The 14,790-nt window shown below is 47.2% G+C and overlaps 1 protein-coding gene across 3 annotated transcripts in view; it reads right to left on the bottom strand.

Moving 5' to 3' along the window:
- The window catches only part of LOC142291323 (uncharacterized), a 129,607-nt gene that overhangs the window by 6,955 nt on the left and 107,862 nt on the right, over positions 1 to 14,790 (bottom strand). The window contains exon 10 of one of the 3 annotated variants that reach the window (XM_075335785.1): positions 11,756 to 11,964. The exons of the other annotated variants lie outside the window; for them this stretch is intronic. Coding sequence (XP_075191900.1) covers positions 11,914 to 11,964 — 51 coding nt within the window. The 3' untranslated portion in view covers positions 11,756 to 11,913. Of the gene's footprint in view, positions 1 to 11,755; positions 11,965 to 14,790 lie in introns of those variants that run through there. 3 annotated transcript variants of the gene reach the window in all.

Genomic DNA, 14,790 nt, shown 5'->3' on the forward strand with positions numbered 1-14,790 from the left:
AAGGCGTTTACCAAGTAAAAAGTATGATTTTTTATAGGGGTCAAGCACACAACATAATTATTAGTTTAAGTCTTTTATTCTCCAGACTAGTAGGTCCTTTTCAACAATAACGTAAGTTGTAGTACACAACATTTTTAAATTTATTACATAACTAGCTGTAGTACCTGGCATTGCCTGAAAAAGTAACTGTTTCTCTGTCTCTCTCCCAGTCTCTATCTGTCTGTCTCTCTCTTTCCCTGTCTGTCTCTGTATGTCTTTGTCTGCCTCGGTCTCTCTCTCTTTGTCTGTCTCTCACTTTCCCTGTCTGTCTCTGTATCTCTTTGTCAGTCTCTCAATATCCATCTGTCGCTCTCTGTCTATTTGTCTCTGTCTGTGTGTCTGTCTGTCAGGGTCTGTATCAGTCTGTCTGTGTCTCTATATCTGTCTCTCCTTATCACTCTGTGTGTCTGTCTATGTATGTCTGTCTCTCTTTCCCCGTTTGTCTGTCTCTGTCTCTTTCCCGGTCTGCCTCTTTCCCTGTTTGTCTCTGTCTCTTTCCTTGTCTCTTTCCCTGTCTCTCGGTCTGTCTCTTTCACTGTCTGTCTCTGTATGTCTGTCTTTTGTCCTGTCTCTCTGTCTGCCTCTTTCCGTTTGTCTTTCCCTGTCTACCTCTCTCTCTTTCCCGGTCTGCCTCTGTCTCTTTCCTCGTGTGTCTTTCTGTCTGTCTCTGTCTGGCTTTTTTTCCCCCTGTCTGTCTCTTTCCCTGTGTGCCTCTTTCTCGGTCTGTACCTATGTCTGTCTGTCTCTGTCTCTCAGTCTGTCTCCCCACTGACATCTTATTACCTCACACATAAGCTTCTTATATTATAAATGTCCTTTGTTCCTATATCAACCAATCACAACTCCTATTAGTAACCTAATGGCCGCTTTACATGCTGCGACATCGCTAGCCGATGCTAGCGATGTCGAGTGTGATAGCACCAACCCCCATCGTATTGCGGCCCCCTTCCTCATTGCGGCCAGCCGCAGGTAAGGTGAGGTTCCTCGTTCCTGCGGTGTCACACATAGCGTTGTGTGCTGCCGCAGGAGCGACAAACTACTTCGTACACCAGCAGCGATATTCGAGAATAGGGGGTGTAGTGGGGTGGGGGTCCCCCAGGACGACAATGAGGCAGTGACCCAAAACAGTCTGATCCAAACAGTTTTATTGTCCTTGCTGTACAGGAAAAGTCATCCGGAACACAGCCGGGTTACTCACAGTCCATACGGTTCCCCGTCACACAGGCATGGCTTGCCGTAGGAGACGGTCTTACTATACTCCGTTTTGCTATTCCCGGGGGTCCACAGACCTGTGTTATAGTTCCACACAGGACTGAACTCTTCAGTTTCCTGCTCTGCAGCTTACACAATACGCTCTGCCCCACCCAGGCCTTTACAAAGCGCTTTTAAATGAGAACTGTGGACATGAGCCACCTGCATAACCCGGCCTGGAGGTTTCCGGACTGACCACTATGTAGGCCTCTAATATGTTTTTGTGCGCATTCTGGGAGATACGTACCGTCCGTCACATATCAATGGCCCCGCTATCTCACATACCCCCCCCCCTCCGTTCAAACCCGAGGGGATGAACGGACGCACCCAAACAGGCCGCCCGAGACAGGGCATCGGCATTGCCCTGGGATGAACCGGCCCAATGTTCTACCGTAAAACTGAAATTCTGAAGGGACAGGAACCAGCGGGTGACCCGGGCATTCCGTTCCTTCGCATTTCTCATCCAGACGAGGGGCGCGTGGTCCGTTACCAACCGAAACGGTCGCCCGAGCAAATAATAGCGCAGGGACTCCAAGGCCCATTTAATAGCCAAGCACTCCTTCTCCACTACGCTATAATTCTTTTCTGCCGGGGTAAGTTTCCGGCTCAAATAGGTAACCGGATGCTCAGTTCCGTTCACCTCTTGCGAGAGTACGGCACCCAGACCCACCTCGGAGGCATCTGTTTGTACCAGGAAGGTGTTACCGAAATCGGGGCTAATGAGGACCGGTTGACCACACAAGGCAGTCTTCATGGACTGAAACGCTTCATCAGCCTGAGGGGTCCAGCGTACCATAGCCGCCTTTTTCCCCTTCAGCAGATCGGTCAGAGCTGCTGTTCTCCCGGCAAAGTCCGGTATAAACCGCCGGTAATACCCGACAATGCCGAGGAACGCTCTCACCTGTTTAGTGGACACTGGTCTGGGCCACTTTTGGATGGCCTCTATTTTATTTACTTGAGGTTTGATCACCCCGCGGCCAATCACGTACCCCAAATAGCGGGCTTCCTCCTGACCGATTGCACATTTCTTTGGGTTTGCGGTCAACCCTGCTGCCCGCAGGGAGTTAACGACGGCCTGGACCTGGGACAAGTGGGTCTGCCAATCGGAACTGAAGATGATGATGTCGTCTAGATAGGCGGATGCGTACTTCTGATGGGGTTCCAACACTATGTCCATCAGTCTTTGGAATGTAGCCGGGGCTCCATGTAAACCAAAAGGCAAGACAACATAGTGATAGAGCCCCTCTGGTGTAATAAAGGCCGTTTTTTTCCTTGGCTGACTCTGTCAGCGGCACCTACCAATAGCCTTTGGTAAGGTCAAGCGTCGTGAAATATTGAGCCTTTCCCAACTGTTCAATAAGTTCGTCCACCCGGGGCATAGGGTAAAGGTCGAACTTGGAAACCTCATTCAATCTCCGGAAGTCATTGCAGAAACGTAGCGACCCGTCGGGTTTTGGAATCAGCACAATGGGACTAGCCCAGTCACTCTTTGATTCCTCGATCACCCCTAGGGTAAGCATCTGTTTCACCTCTGCTGCAATGGCTTGTCTCTGGGCCTCGGGCACCCGGTACGGATTCATACGCACCTTTACCCGAGGCTCGGTGACAATGTCATGTTGGATAACCGAAGTACGGCCGGGTATCTCGGAAAACACATCAGAGTTCTCCTGTACCAACTTCCGAACCTCCCGACGCTGCAGTTTAGTGAGGGTGTCGCCTAAGTGTACACTCCCTTCTGTTCCCAGGATGGGTGGCACTACAGGTTCCCCCCAGGGCCCCACCGGTGTTACTCCCGTCACCATACAGTCACGGTCTTTCCAGGCTTTAAGCAAGTTAACATGATACTGTTGTTCCGGCTTCCTCCTCCCCGGCTGGTATATTCGGTAGTTCACCTCCCCCACCTTTTCCCGAACCTCATACGGCCCCTGCCATTTGGCCAACAGTTTACTCTCGGCCGTGGGCACCAAAACCAAGACCCGATCCCCTACATCAAAAGATCTGATGGTGGCTCGTGCGTTATAAGTGCGCCTTTGTGCCCCTTGTGCCCTTGTTAAATGTTCTTTTACAATAGGCAAAACCGCTGCGATGCGGTCCTGCATTAGAGCCACATGTTCAATCACACTTTTATATGGGGTGGGTTCCTGTTCCCATGTTTCCTTGGCTACGTCCACCAAGCCCCTAGGGTGTCTGCCATAAAGCAACTCGAATGGCGAAAAACCCGTGGATTCCTGCGGCACCTCTCGGAGCGCAAACATAAGATAGGGAAACAGCATGTCCCAGTCCCTCCCGTCCTTGGCAATCACTTTTTTAAGCATGGACTTAAGGGTTTTGTTGCACCGCTCGACCAGTCCATCAGTTTGCGGATGGTACACCGATGTGCGCAGGTGCTTTATTTTCAACAGTTTACATAATTCTTTTGTCACCTTGGACATAAACGGGGTCCCCTGGTCAGTAAGGATCTCCTTTGGTAACCCAAGACGACAAAATATGGCAAATAACTCCCGAGCAATAAGCTTCGCGGAGGTATGGCGCAGCGGAATGGCCTCTGGATAGCGTGTGGCGTAATCCACAACCACCAATATGTGTTGGTGACCGCGTGCGGATTTTACCAGGGGCCCTACCAGATTCATTGCGATCCGTTCAAAAGGTTCCTCTATAATTGGAAGAGGCACCAATGGACTCCGGAAACTCGCAATGGGCGAGGTCAGTTGGCAGTCCGGGCAGGATTCACAGAATCTCCGTACATCTGCGTACACTCCTGGCCAAAAGAACCTCCGTAAAATACGCTCGTGTCTTGGTAGCCCCTAAGTGTCCCCCCAGGGGGTGTGTGTGAGCCATGTTAAGCACTGCCTGACGATGGGCTTGTGGCACGACCAGTTGTTCTACTATCTCTTCCCTGCTTTTGTCTATTCGGTAGAGTAAATTATTATAAACCGCCATGCGGGGAAAGACAACTTCTGCCCCTGGCTGTTGGGCCACCCCATTCACCTCTTTTACATTCTCCCACGCCTGGGAGAGAGTAGGATCCCTTAGCTGGGCCGTCCCGAAGTCCTCCCGGGATGTTTCCAGCTCCGGGATCGCTACAGTCTCTTCACTTTCCCCTGCCAACACCTCTAGTGGACCCCTGTCAGGGTCTCCCCCTGTCCCAAGGTCGGCGATCCCTACAGCAGGTATCACTGACTCGGGATCATCGGGCTCCGCACCCAGATTCATTTTTGCCTGGGAAAAGGTATTATTTCTATCCCACAGGTACCAAAACAACGGAAAATCCCTTCCCATTACTACCCCATATGGTAGGGTTTTCACCACTCCTACCACATGCGTCACGTCCCCGCACGAAGTGGAGAGGCATACCTCTGCTGTTGGATATTTGCGGAGTTCACCATGTATACACACAATCCCAACCTCCCTCTCCGTGGACTCCGACCCCGAGATCAGCGACCCATGAACGAGGGTCACTATACTGCCTGAGTCCAAAAGGGCCTCTGCCCGATGTCCATTTACATACACATGACAGAGAGGAGGTTCAAGAATAGGGCGTGCAGCATACACCGTATTAGCATACATAGACATTCGGCGGGTGTACCCACAATCCATGGACTCCGTAATCAACGGGCAATAAGCGGCGATATGGCCGGGCCCTTGACATCTCCAGCACTTCATAGCGGTGGCCCCACCAGTTTTTGTTACTATTCCTGGGGGAACTAGTCTTTTGCCGCTCTCAGTGTGGGTTGCCCCCTCAATATGGGCTTTGTTTGTGTTGTTCACCAGTGCCGTACGTGTCTCTCGGCCAGGGTCCTGTGGCCGCCGGGCTTGACGCACTGGGGCAGAGTCTCGTATAAAGTCCTGTGTGGCGGTATATCGCTCAACTAAACTCACCACCTGGTCCAGGTTACCCGGGTCTCCTTGCCCCACCCAACGTTGAATAGCGACTGGCAAAGTCCGCACCAACCGGTCGACCACCATCCTTTCCACCATCTGGGCTGGAGACAACACCTCCGGCTGTAACCACTTTTTAACCATTTGTAGTAAGTCATATGCCTGAGACCTGGCTGGACAGGTATTGACCCCCAGACGTGCAAGGATCTCACCTTTCAATTTCTTGTAGTCCAGGGCATCCTCCCGGCTGAGGTCGAAGTAGGCTTTCTGGGCGTCCCCTATCAGGAACGGAGCCACCACTTCCGCCCACTGGTCTGCCGGCAGTTTTTCCTGCTCCGCTGTGCGCTCAAAAACCGTAAGAAAAACCTCCACGTCATCCTCCAGGCTTAGTTTCCGCAGGGCAGAGCGAACCCTGTCCCGGGGCACCCGTCGGTCGGAGTCAGTTGCTGCCGGTGTCTCACGCAGAGCCGCAATCTGCTGCCGTAGCAATGCATTCGCCTCTTGTTGTTGTTGCTGGGTCTCCTGATGCTGCCGCCGGGATTCCTGATGCTGCCGCTGGGACTCCTGGTGCTGCTGCTGGAACAGACCCAATTGCTCCTGTTGCTTTTGCTGAATTGTTACCAACTGCCGCAGAAGCTCCTCCATGTTATTAGCCAGTTTATACTGTAGCGTAGCCGGCCTAATTATGGACATGCAGAGCCGTCACAGACTTCAGCTGGTGCAGCGGTGGGGTATGCCTCAATGCTCCTTGCCCGCATTCTCCACCATAATGTAGCGGGGTGGGGGTCCCCCAGGACGACAATGAGGCAGTGACCCAAAACAGTCTGATCCAAACAGTTTTATTGTCCTTGCTGTACAGGAAAAGTCATCCGGAACACAGGCGGGTTACTCACAGTCCATACCAGGGGTCTTAAACACGCGGCCCGCGGGCCACATGCGGCCCTTCAGGTGGCTTCTTGCGGCCCACTGGCCCGTGGACCCAGTAAAGATGGCGACCGGTGCAAGAGGCCGCAGCCTCCAGCTATCTATTTCAGTTTACAGTTTTGCCTTTGCCGGGCACAGTAAAGTTCTCGCTGCAGAACACAATAACAGCCGCCTGCCAATCAGAGGCAAGCACCTGCTCCATATGACCTCAGATGCTTACCTGTGATTGGCCAGTGGCTGTTGTGCAGTGAGAACTGCTCTGAATGCTCTGCACGCGCCGGCAGAAAGTTCAGCAGTGACAGGCAGGAGCTGTGATCATTATCGGGTCCACATGCCTGCGTGCTGCTGAGCCGACGGAGGATAGGTGAGCAGAATGTTTTTGTGTGTTTGTGCCGCTGCCTGAGCCTGCACAGGGGGTGTGTGTGTTTGTGTCAGCTGAGGCTGCACAGGGTGTGTGTGTGTGTGTGTGAGTTTCTGCTGCTGGCTGAGGCTGCACAGGGTGTGTGTGTGTGTGTGTGTGTTTCTGCTGCTGGCTGAGGCTGCACAGGGTGTGTGTGTGTGTGTGTGTGTGTGTCAGCTGAGGCTGCACAGGGTGTGTGTGTGTGTGTGTGTGTGTGTGTGTGTGTGTGTGTGTGTGTGTGTGTGTGTGTTTCTGCTGCTGGCTGAGGCTGCACAGGGTGTGTGTGTGTGTTAGCTGAGGCTGCACAGGGTTTGTGTGTGTGTGTCTGTTAGCTGAGGCTGCACAGGGGGTGTGTGTGTGTGTGTGTGTTAGCTGAGGCTGCTCAGGGTGTGTGTGTGTCTGTTAGCTGAGGCTGCACAGGGTGTGTGTGTGTGTGTTAGCTGAGGCTGCACAGGGGGGGTGTGTTAGCTGAGGCTGCACAGGGTTTGTGTGTGTGTGTGTGTTAGCTGAGGCTGCACAGGGTGTGTGTGTGTGTTAGCTGAGGCTGCACAGGGTGTGTGTGTGTGTGTTAGCTGAGGCTGCTCAGGGTGTGTGTGTCTGTTAGCTGAGGCTGCACAGGGTGTGTGTGTGTGTGTTAGCTGAGGCTGCACAGGGGGGGGTGTGTTAGCTGAGGCTGCACAGGGTTTGTGTGTGTGTGTGTGTGTGTGTGTGTGTGTGTGTGTGTTAGCTGAGGCTGCACAGGGTGTGTGTGTGTGTGTTAGCTGAGGCTGCACAGGGTGTGTGTGTGTGTGTGTGTGTTAGCTGAGGCTGCACAGGGTGTGTGTGTGTGTGTGTGTTAGCTGAGGCTGCACAGGGGGTGTGTGTGTGTGTGTGTGTGTTAGGTGAGGCTGCACAGGGTTTGTGTGTGTGTGATTACTACAAGAAGACATGCATGGGGCACATTACTACAAGAAAGGGACCTGCATGAAGCACATTACTATAGGAAGGGGACCTGCATATGGGGCACATTACCACAAGAAGGGGACCTGCATGGGGACACATTATTATAAGAAGGGGACCTGCATGGGGCACATTGCTACAAGGGGGCAAGGATGCGCACATTTTTACAGAATGGGGAACAGGATGGGGCACATTACTACAAGATGTTGGCCAAAATTACTATGCAGTGCTTATTGTAAATAAAACTGTATTAACTTACAAAAAAAATGTGTGCGTATATATATATATATGGTACCACTGCCAATGTCACTTTGTCCTGAAAAGAATGCGGCCCCTCAAATTATTTTTTTTCTGTGTGCGGCCCATACACCCAGCTGAGTTTGAGACCCCTGGTCCATACGGTTCCCCGTCACACAGGCACGGCTTGCCGTAGGAGACGGTCTTGCTATACTCCGTTTTGCTATTCCCGAGGGTCCACAGACCTGTGTTATAGTTCCACACAGGCCTGAACTCTCTTCAGTTTCCTGCTCTGCAGCTTACACAACACGCTCTGCCCCACCCAGGCCTTTACAAAGAGCTTTTAAATGAGAACTGTGGACATGAGCCACCTGCATAACCCGGCCTGGAGGTTTCCGGACTGACCACTATGTAGGGCTCTAATATGTTTCTGTGCGCATTCTGGGAGATACGTACCGTCCGTCACATATCAATGGCCCCGCTATCTCACAGGGGGCATGTCACCGATGAGCGATTTTGCGACGATTCAAAATCGCTCATAGGTATCACACGCAAAGACATCGCTAAAGCGACCGGATGTGCGTCACAAATTCCGTGACCCCAATGAGATCGCTTGAACGATGTCGCAGCGTGTAAAGCGGCCTTAATAGCTCGCAGCTCTTTTGACTTTAATGGAGGCAGGTTTTTTGGAGAGTAACTGTAAAGCGTGGGGTTAAATTTTCCTATCAAAACAGTCTATGACGTTCTCTGAGTCACATGGGGTGTCTGTGCAAAATTTTGTGATTGTAAATGCGACGGTGCGGATTCCTTCACTCAGCTTTATATATCAGATTTAAACAGACATATAGATACATACAGTATGTTGAAAAAGTATTCATACTCTGAACTTTTCTACATTTTTTCACATTACATCCTCAAACTTAACCCCTCAGTGACCACCAATATGACATATACTGACCTGAGATAAGTGAATAGCATCCCCTCAGTTAGGTGAAAATGCAGCAGCTTTCAGCTGTACAATATAGCTAACATCCAGCAGCATCAATCATGATCGGTGTTGGCACCGACCATGGTCGTTTAACCACTCAAATACTAATGCGCAATAGCAACTGCGGCATCTAGATGGTTAATAGATTGTAAGGGCTCCTCTTTAACCTCATCGGCATCCTGAGATCATACCTGTGTGATCCTGATGGTTGCCTTGGCAATTCGTGGCCAAATAATGGCCTTACAGTCTGTTGGCTACAGTGACCTGTGCAGACGTTGGCATGATTTATGTGGTAAATAACATTTTTCTTTTCTGTCATGCCACTTTGCATTAATCCCTGAAAAGCAGCTGCTCAGTGTTCCTCCATCTGCGTCATGTATTGCACGACAACGGTAGCAATGGCGCCATGGCACAATATTTAAATTAAAAAAATGGGGCATACGCCGAAGACCTGACCAACAAAGGCCTGCCCCCGATGCACCAGTCAAAGTGTAGTACATTTCTGCAACTTTAATTAAAGATATTTTAGCAATCAAGCATTCGATTTTTCAACAAAAGGTATGCTTGAATTCAGCATCTTAGTGCCAGTATGTCCCTGCATTTACTTCATATAACAGAATCCTAGTGGTTGGTTCCCTTTAACACTAGAAGTCCCAGAGAGGGGTCATTTGACATTTCTACCATTGGAACCCTATGGAGCTCGAAATTCCTGGGACTTCTAGTTTAAGGGATAATCAAAGTTTGAACATTTCTAATTTTTGTTTTTTTAGAAATTTGTCAATTTTTTGATATTTTTATAAATAAATGCAAAACATATACATCTAAATTTACCATTATCATAAAATATAATGTATCACGCAGAAACCAAATCACTGGGATACGTTGATACATTGTGGAGTTATTGCCACAAAGTGACATGTCAAATTTAAAAAATTTGGAATGGTTGCTAAGGGGTTAAATGCATTCTATTGGTACGTTATGTGATATCAACACTACTAACACTACGTAGCAAGTATTTGTGATGTGTAAAGGAAATGATACATGGTTTACTAAATATTTAAAAAATATTAATCTGAAAATTGGGATGTGCATTCATATTCAGCCCACCTGAGTCAATACTTTGTAGGACCACCTTTTTGCCCATTCGTATCGCAAAATAGCTGTAGCTCAGTGAGGTTGGATGGAAAGAGTCCGCAAACAGCAATTTTTAAGTCTTGACACAAATTCTCAATGCGATTACGGTCCAAACTTTTCCCTGACCATTCAAACATATGAATGTGCTTTGATCTAAACCATTTCATTACAGCTCTGGCAATATGTTCAGGATCATTGTGTCACCACCACGTGTGACGGTGGGGATGGTGTTTTCAGGGTGATGTGCAGTACTAGTTTTCCACGACACAGAGTTTTGCAGTTAACCAAACAGCTCCACTTTTGTCTCATCTGACCCTAGCACCTTCTTCCACATGCTAGATGTGTCCCTACAAGGCTTATTGCAAACTGTAAACAGGACTTCTTATACTGTATTTTTGAAAGGAAGTCATATCACAAAATAGTGAGTAAACCCCTCACATTTTTGTAAATATTTTATCTTTTAATGGGACAATACTGAAGATATAACACTCTGATACAATGTAAAGTAGTTAGTGTAGAATGTGTATAAGGCTGGGGTCACACGAGGATTATTGCGAGTGCTCGCATGACACTCTGCTCCCGGTCGCAGCACAGCGGGAGCAAAGTGTCACGCGACTGTGGTCTGACCCTGCGATCAGATCACAGCTGAGGGGGAGGCCGACGCTGCAGAGGAGGGAGGGATTTATCTCGCCATCTCCTCCATTGCTGGCTGATGCAAGAATCGCATTGCACTCCGCTGTAATGCGAGTGCAATGCGTTGTTTCTCTCGCATCCAGAGACTTGAATGGGTACGCGTGAAACAGGATTGCATTCCACCCGCAGCATGCTGCAATTGTTTTCTCGATCCAATTAAGGCAGAGAAAAAAAATTTGCTCATGGGAGCTGCTCCTAAGTGTAAATTTGGTGTGCCCTGTAAATAACAACACAAAGCCATATATATATCTAAACTGCTGGCAACAAACGTGAGTACAACCCTAAAGGTACCGTCAAACTTAGCGACGCTCCAGCGATCCCACCAGCGATCTGACCTGGCAGGGATCGCTGGATAGTCGCTACATGGTCGCTTGTGAGCTGTCAATTAGGCAGATCTCCACAGCGATCAGAGATCAGCCACCAGCGACCTGTGTAACGACGCTGTGCTTGGTAACCATAGTACACATCGGGTTACTAAGCAAAGCGCTTTGCTTATAGTTACCCGATGTGTACCTTGGCTAAATGTGAAGGGAGCAGGGAGTCGGCTTCTAGAAGCTGCGGACGCTGGTAACCAAGGTAAATATCGGGTAACCAAGCAAAGCGCTTTGCTTGGTTACCCGAGGTGTACCTTAGTTACCAGCGTCCGCAGAAGCCGGCTCCCTGCACATTCAGATTGTTGCTCTCTCTCTGTCAAACACAGTGATGTGTGCTTCACAGCGGGAGAGCAACGACCAAAAAATGGTCCAGGACATTCAGCAACGACTGGCGACCTCACAGCAGGGGCCAGGTCGTTGCTGGATGTTACACACAGCAGGATCGCTAGCAAGATCGCTGTTGTGTCACAAAAGCCATGACTCAGCAGCGATGTCGCTAGCAATGTCGCTTAGTGAGACGTGGGATTAAGTGAAAATGGTCACATTGTGCCAAATTAGCCATTTTTCCTCCCAGTGTCATGTGACTCATTACTGTTACAAGGTCTCAGCTGTAAATTGGGAGCAGATGTGTTGAATTGTGTGTTATCGCTCACACACTCCCTCATAATGGTCACCTAAAGTTCAAAATGGCACCTCATTCATGGCAAAGAATGCTGAGGAATGAAAAAGAATTGTTGCTCTACATAAAGATGGCCAAGGCTATAAGAAGACTACCAACACCCTGAAACTGTAATGCTGCACGTCGGACAAGACCTTACAGTGGTTTAACAAGATAGGTTCCACTCAGAACAGGTCTTACCATGGTCAACCAAAGAAGTTGAACGCACGTGCTCAGAATCATATCCAGAGGTAGCCTGTTCAAAATAGACGTATGAATGCTGCCAGCATTGCTGTAAAGGTTAAAGGGGGGGTGTCAGCCTTTCAATGCTAACACCATACGCCACACACTGCATCAAATGGGTCTGCTTGGCTGTCATCTCAGAAGGAAGCTTCTTCTAAAAGGTGATGCAAACAATACACAAAGAGGAAAAGATGTGCTGATTCACCTAAAATGTTGAAAAAATTGGTTTATTAGTATTAATAAAAATTGGTGAAGCTTTGACAAACAACAAAAGATGGCAACTATTGGACCAGACCAGCAGGAGAGGTGAGTAATGGCACTGAATGTGACATGTCATCAATAAATGGTGTGAGAACACTACATAGGGATATGATCATATGATAAATCTATATAAAACCACATATGAAGCGTATTGCATATCATACAAGAGAACAAGCCCTAAACATTAGGTGCATAGAAAATAAGTATACTATTATACAGTACATTGATAGTAAAAAGTGCATACAAGTATATACATTAGGAATAGATACACATACTCATAGCATCCTGAAAACCCTCTACTACTGGAATAATGCCGACTCTGGCACGCATTTTGGAGGGAAGCCTTCATCTGGGGGTGGTGACTTCCCAGCAGTAAGCAGCATTAAACCTGCGATAGCCAAATCACAAAGAGAAATGTAACTGGTTCACGCCCACATTGGCCGCGTCATACAGATATGTAAGATGATCATGTGTCATGAAAGATCATGTAACTGGAAAATGGCACTGCCACTGAACTTGCTCTATTAAGCAAGGTTTAACTTTGTGCCCTAGCGCTCCCTCCAAAATTTTCAGTTATTAAAGACTTGAACATTTTTGCCAAGTCTCTTAATTTTCAAGAAATATTTTCGCAATACCGAACTTTTTGATCTTTTGCTACAGCCACAACAAATGGCACTATATGCATTAGAACCTTGTTAAGATGGAGCTAATCTTCCATAGGTAAGATACCCTATTTTGCCTTGTTCTAAGAAGATTCCCCTTTATCAACGTGTCATAATTTTGAAATACTTGTTTATTTGGTGTCCAAGGATTTTGAGTGTATTTCATATAATATACCCAATGACAATGTCACATCAAAAGGAAAGACGATGTCTAAATAAGACTGAGAGATTTAGTCATCAAGCCATCAGGTAAAGGGAGGAAGCAATGTAATTTGGTCATCCACTATGTATGAAAAGGAACTATAACTGACAGCTAAGGGCTAAAACATGTTATAAAAAAACTAACAAACATACAACCCTTTATTGTCCTTTACCCAAAATCCACAAAGATTCTGAGAGATCATCTTAGGTAATAGAAATTTTACTGAAAATGTCTTCAAATACATTAACTCTCAACTAAACCCTTTGGTCAACTATTCGGAATACCAAGGATTTCCATCACAAATGTGACTTACATATAGATATGTGACCTTGAGTCAATATACACTAGTATAAAACATACAGATGGCATACATGTCACTTAATTTTTCTAAACTCTAGCAATATTAATACGGATATATCCTTCTTCATCACTCAATTACTTGATGCTACACTCACAATTTATTTTTTAATGTGTCTAACTGCACTTGCAGGGAACTACTATGGAGGCGTCTTATTTGCCTTCATATGCAAATTTGTTTCTGGGGCTGTGGGAAAGGAACTTGTTCATGTCAGATGATCACACATCTATGGATCACATCCCCCTTTGGGTGAAGTACATAGATGATGTTTTTCTTATCTGCCATGTTTCTGATTCTGCTCTCAAAATCTTCATGGATCAACTAAACGATCTTAAGATTCGTGTCACTTACAAATATAATCCTCATACTACTGAATTTCTGGATATTATGATCACACGTGATTCTAACTATACTTTACAAACCGATGTTTACAGGAAACCTTAAGTTACCTCCTTCCTCTTGGCATCTTTAGCTCATCCTGCATTCACCATTCAGTCTGTACCCACAGGCCACTTTATGCCCATTAAGCACCTCTGTTCTACTATATCTAACTTTGAACAACAAGCACACTCTGAAGAAAATTTTACAGGATAGGGTTAATAGTAACCTCTCCATTAAAAAAAAAAAAAAAACAACAAACAAACAACAAAATTGAGCAAAAGTTACACTTTTGATTGCTTTACAAACCAAGATAAAAAAATCTGAAAAACAGGTACGATTTATTACTTACACAATTAGTAATAGTGAGTCTCAGACTCCTCCCCATTACAAATCTTGGGCTTGCTGACAGCTGTGATTTTTTTGACAATTTACAGCTGTAATAAACCTCTTATATTACCACCATTGGCACTGGTCAAGGGCATTCTATTGGATGTGCCCATTGTGAGACGGCTGCAGGCTGCTATTGTTGAGCTGGGGAGGGCTGAATAACCATGGGCCTTCCTACCCTGAGAATACCAGCTCCCAGCTTTCTGCTTTATCTTGGCTGGGTAGCAAAATTGGGGTGAGAGACCCCACGCCGTTTTATTTAAAAAAAAAAAATAAATAAATATTTACTTACTTTAAAAAATGCTGCATGGGGTCCCTTTTGTTATGATACAGAGCCAAGATAACGCTCACAGCTAGGGGCTGCAGCCTCCAGTTTTCTGCTTTATCTGTGTTGGTCAACAAAATATGGGGACCCTATGCCATTTTTTCAAATTATTTCTTTTTACACTCCATTTCGGGACCCAGACAACTAGTGTGAGGGCAACCAATCACAGACGCCGGCAATCTCGGCAATCTGACTGCAACCAATCACAGATGCTGCTACAGAGGGTGGCTGGGGTAAAAAGTGAATATTCACAAGCTTTAATGAGCTGATTCGGAATCAGTGCAATAGCTGCGTGGAAACTCAGTAAGTATAATTGTCATGCTTTAATTCCCATTTTTTTTATATATCCAAATGGCCGAACCTGACAGTAACATGGACTTCCCTAACTAGTCAAGTGTGTTCGGGGTCCGTGCGCGGATCCTAAACTTTACAGCTCGAATTCACCCATCACTATC

The sequence above is a fragment of the Anomaloglossus baeobatrachus genome, chromosome 2 (assembly GCF_048569485.1).
Source record: "Anomaloglossus baeobatrachus isolate aAnoBae1 chromosome 2, aAnoBae1.hap1, whole genome shotgun sequence".
Taxonomy (NCBI): Eukaryota; Metazoa; Chordata; class Amphibia; order Anura; family Aromobatidae; genus Anomaloglossus; species Anomaloglossus baeobatrachus.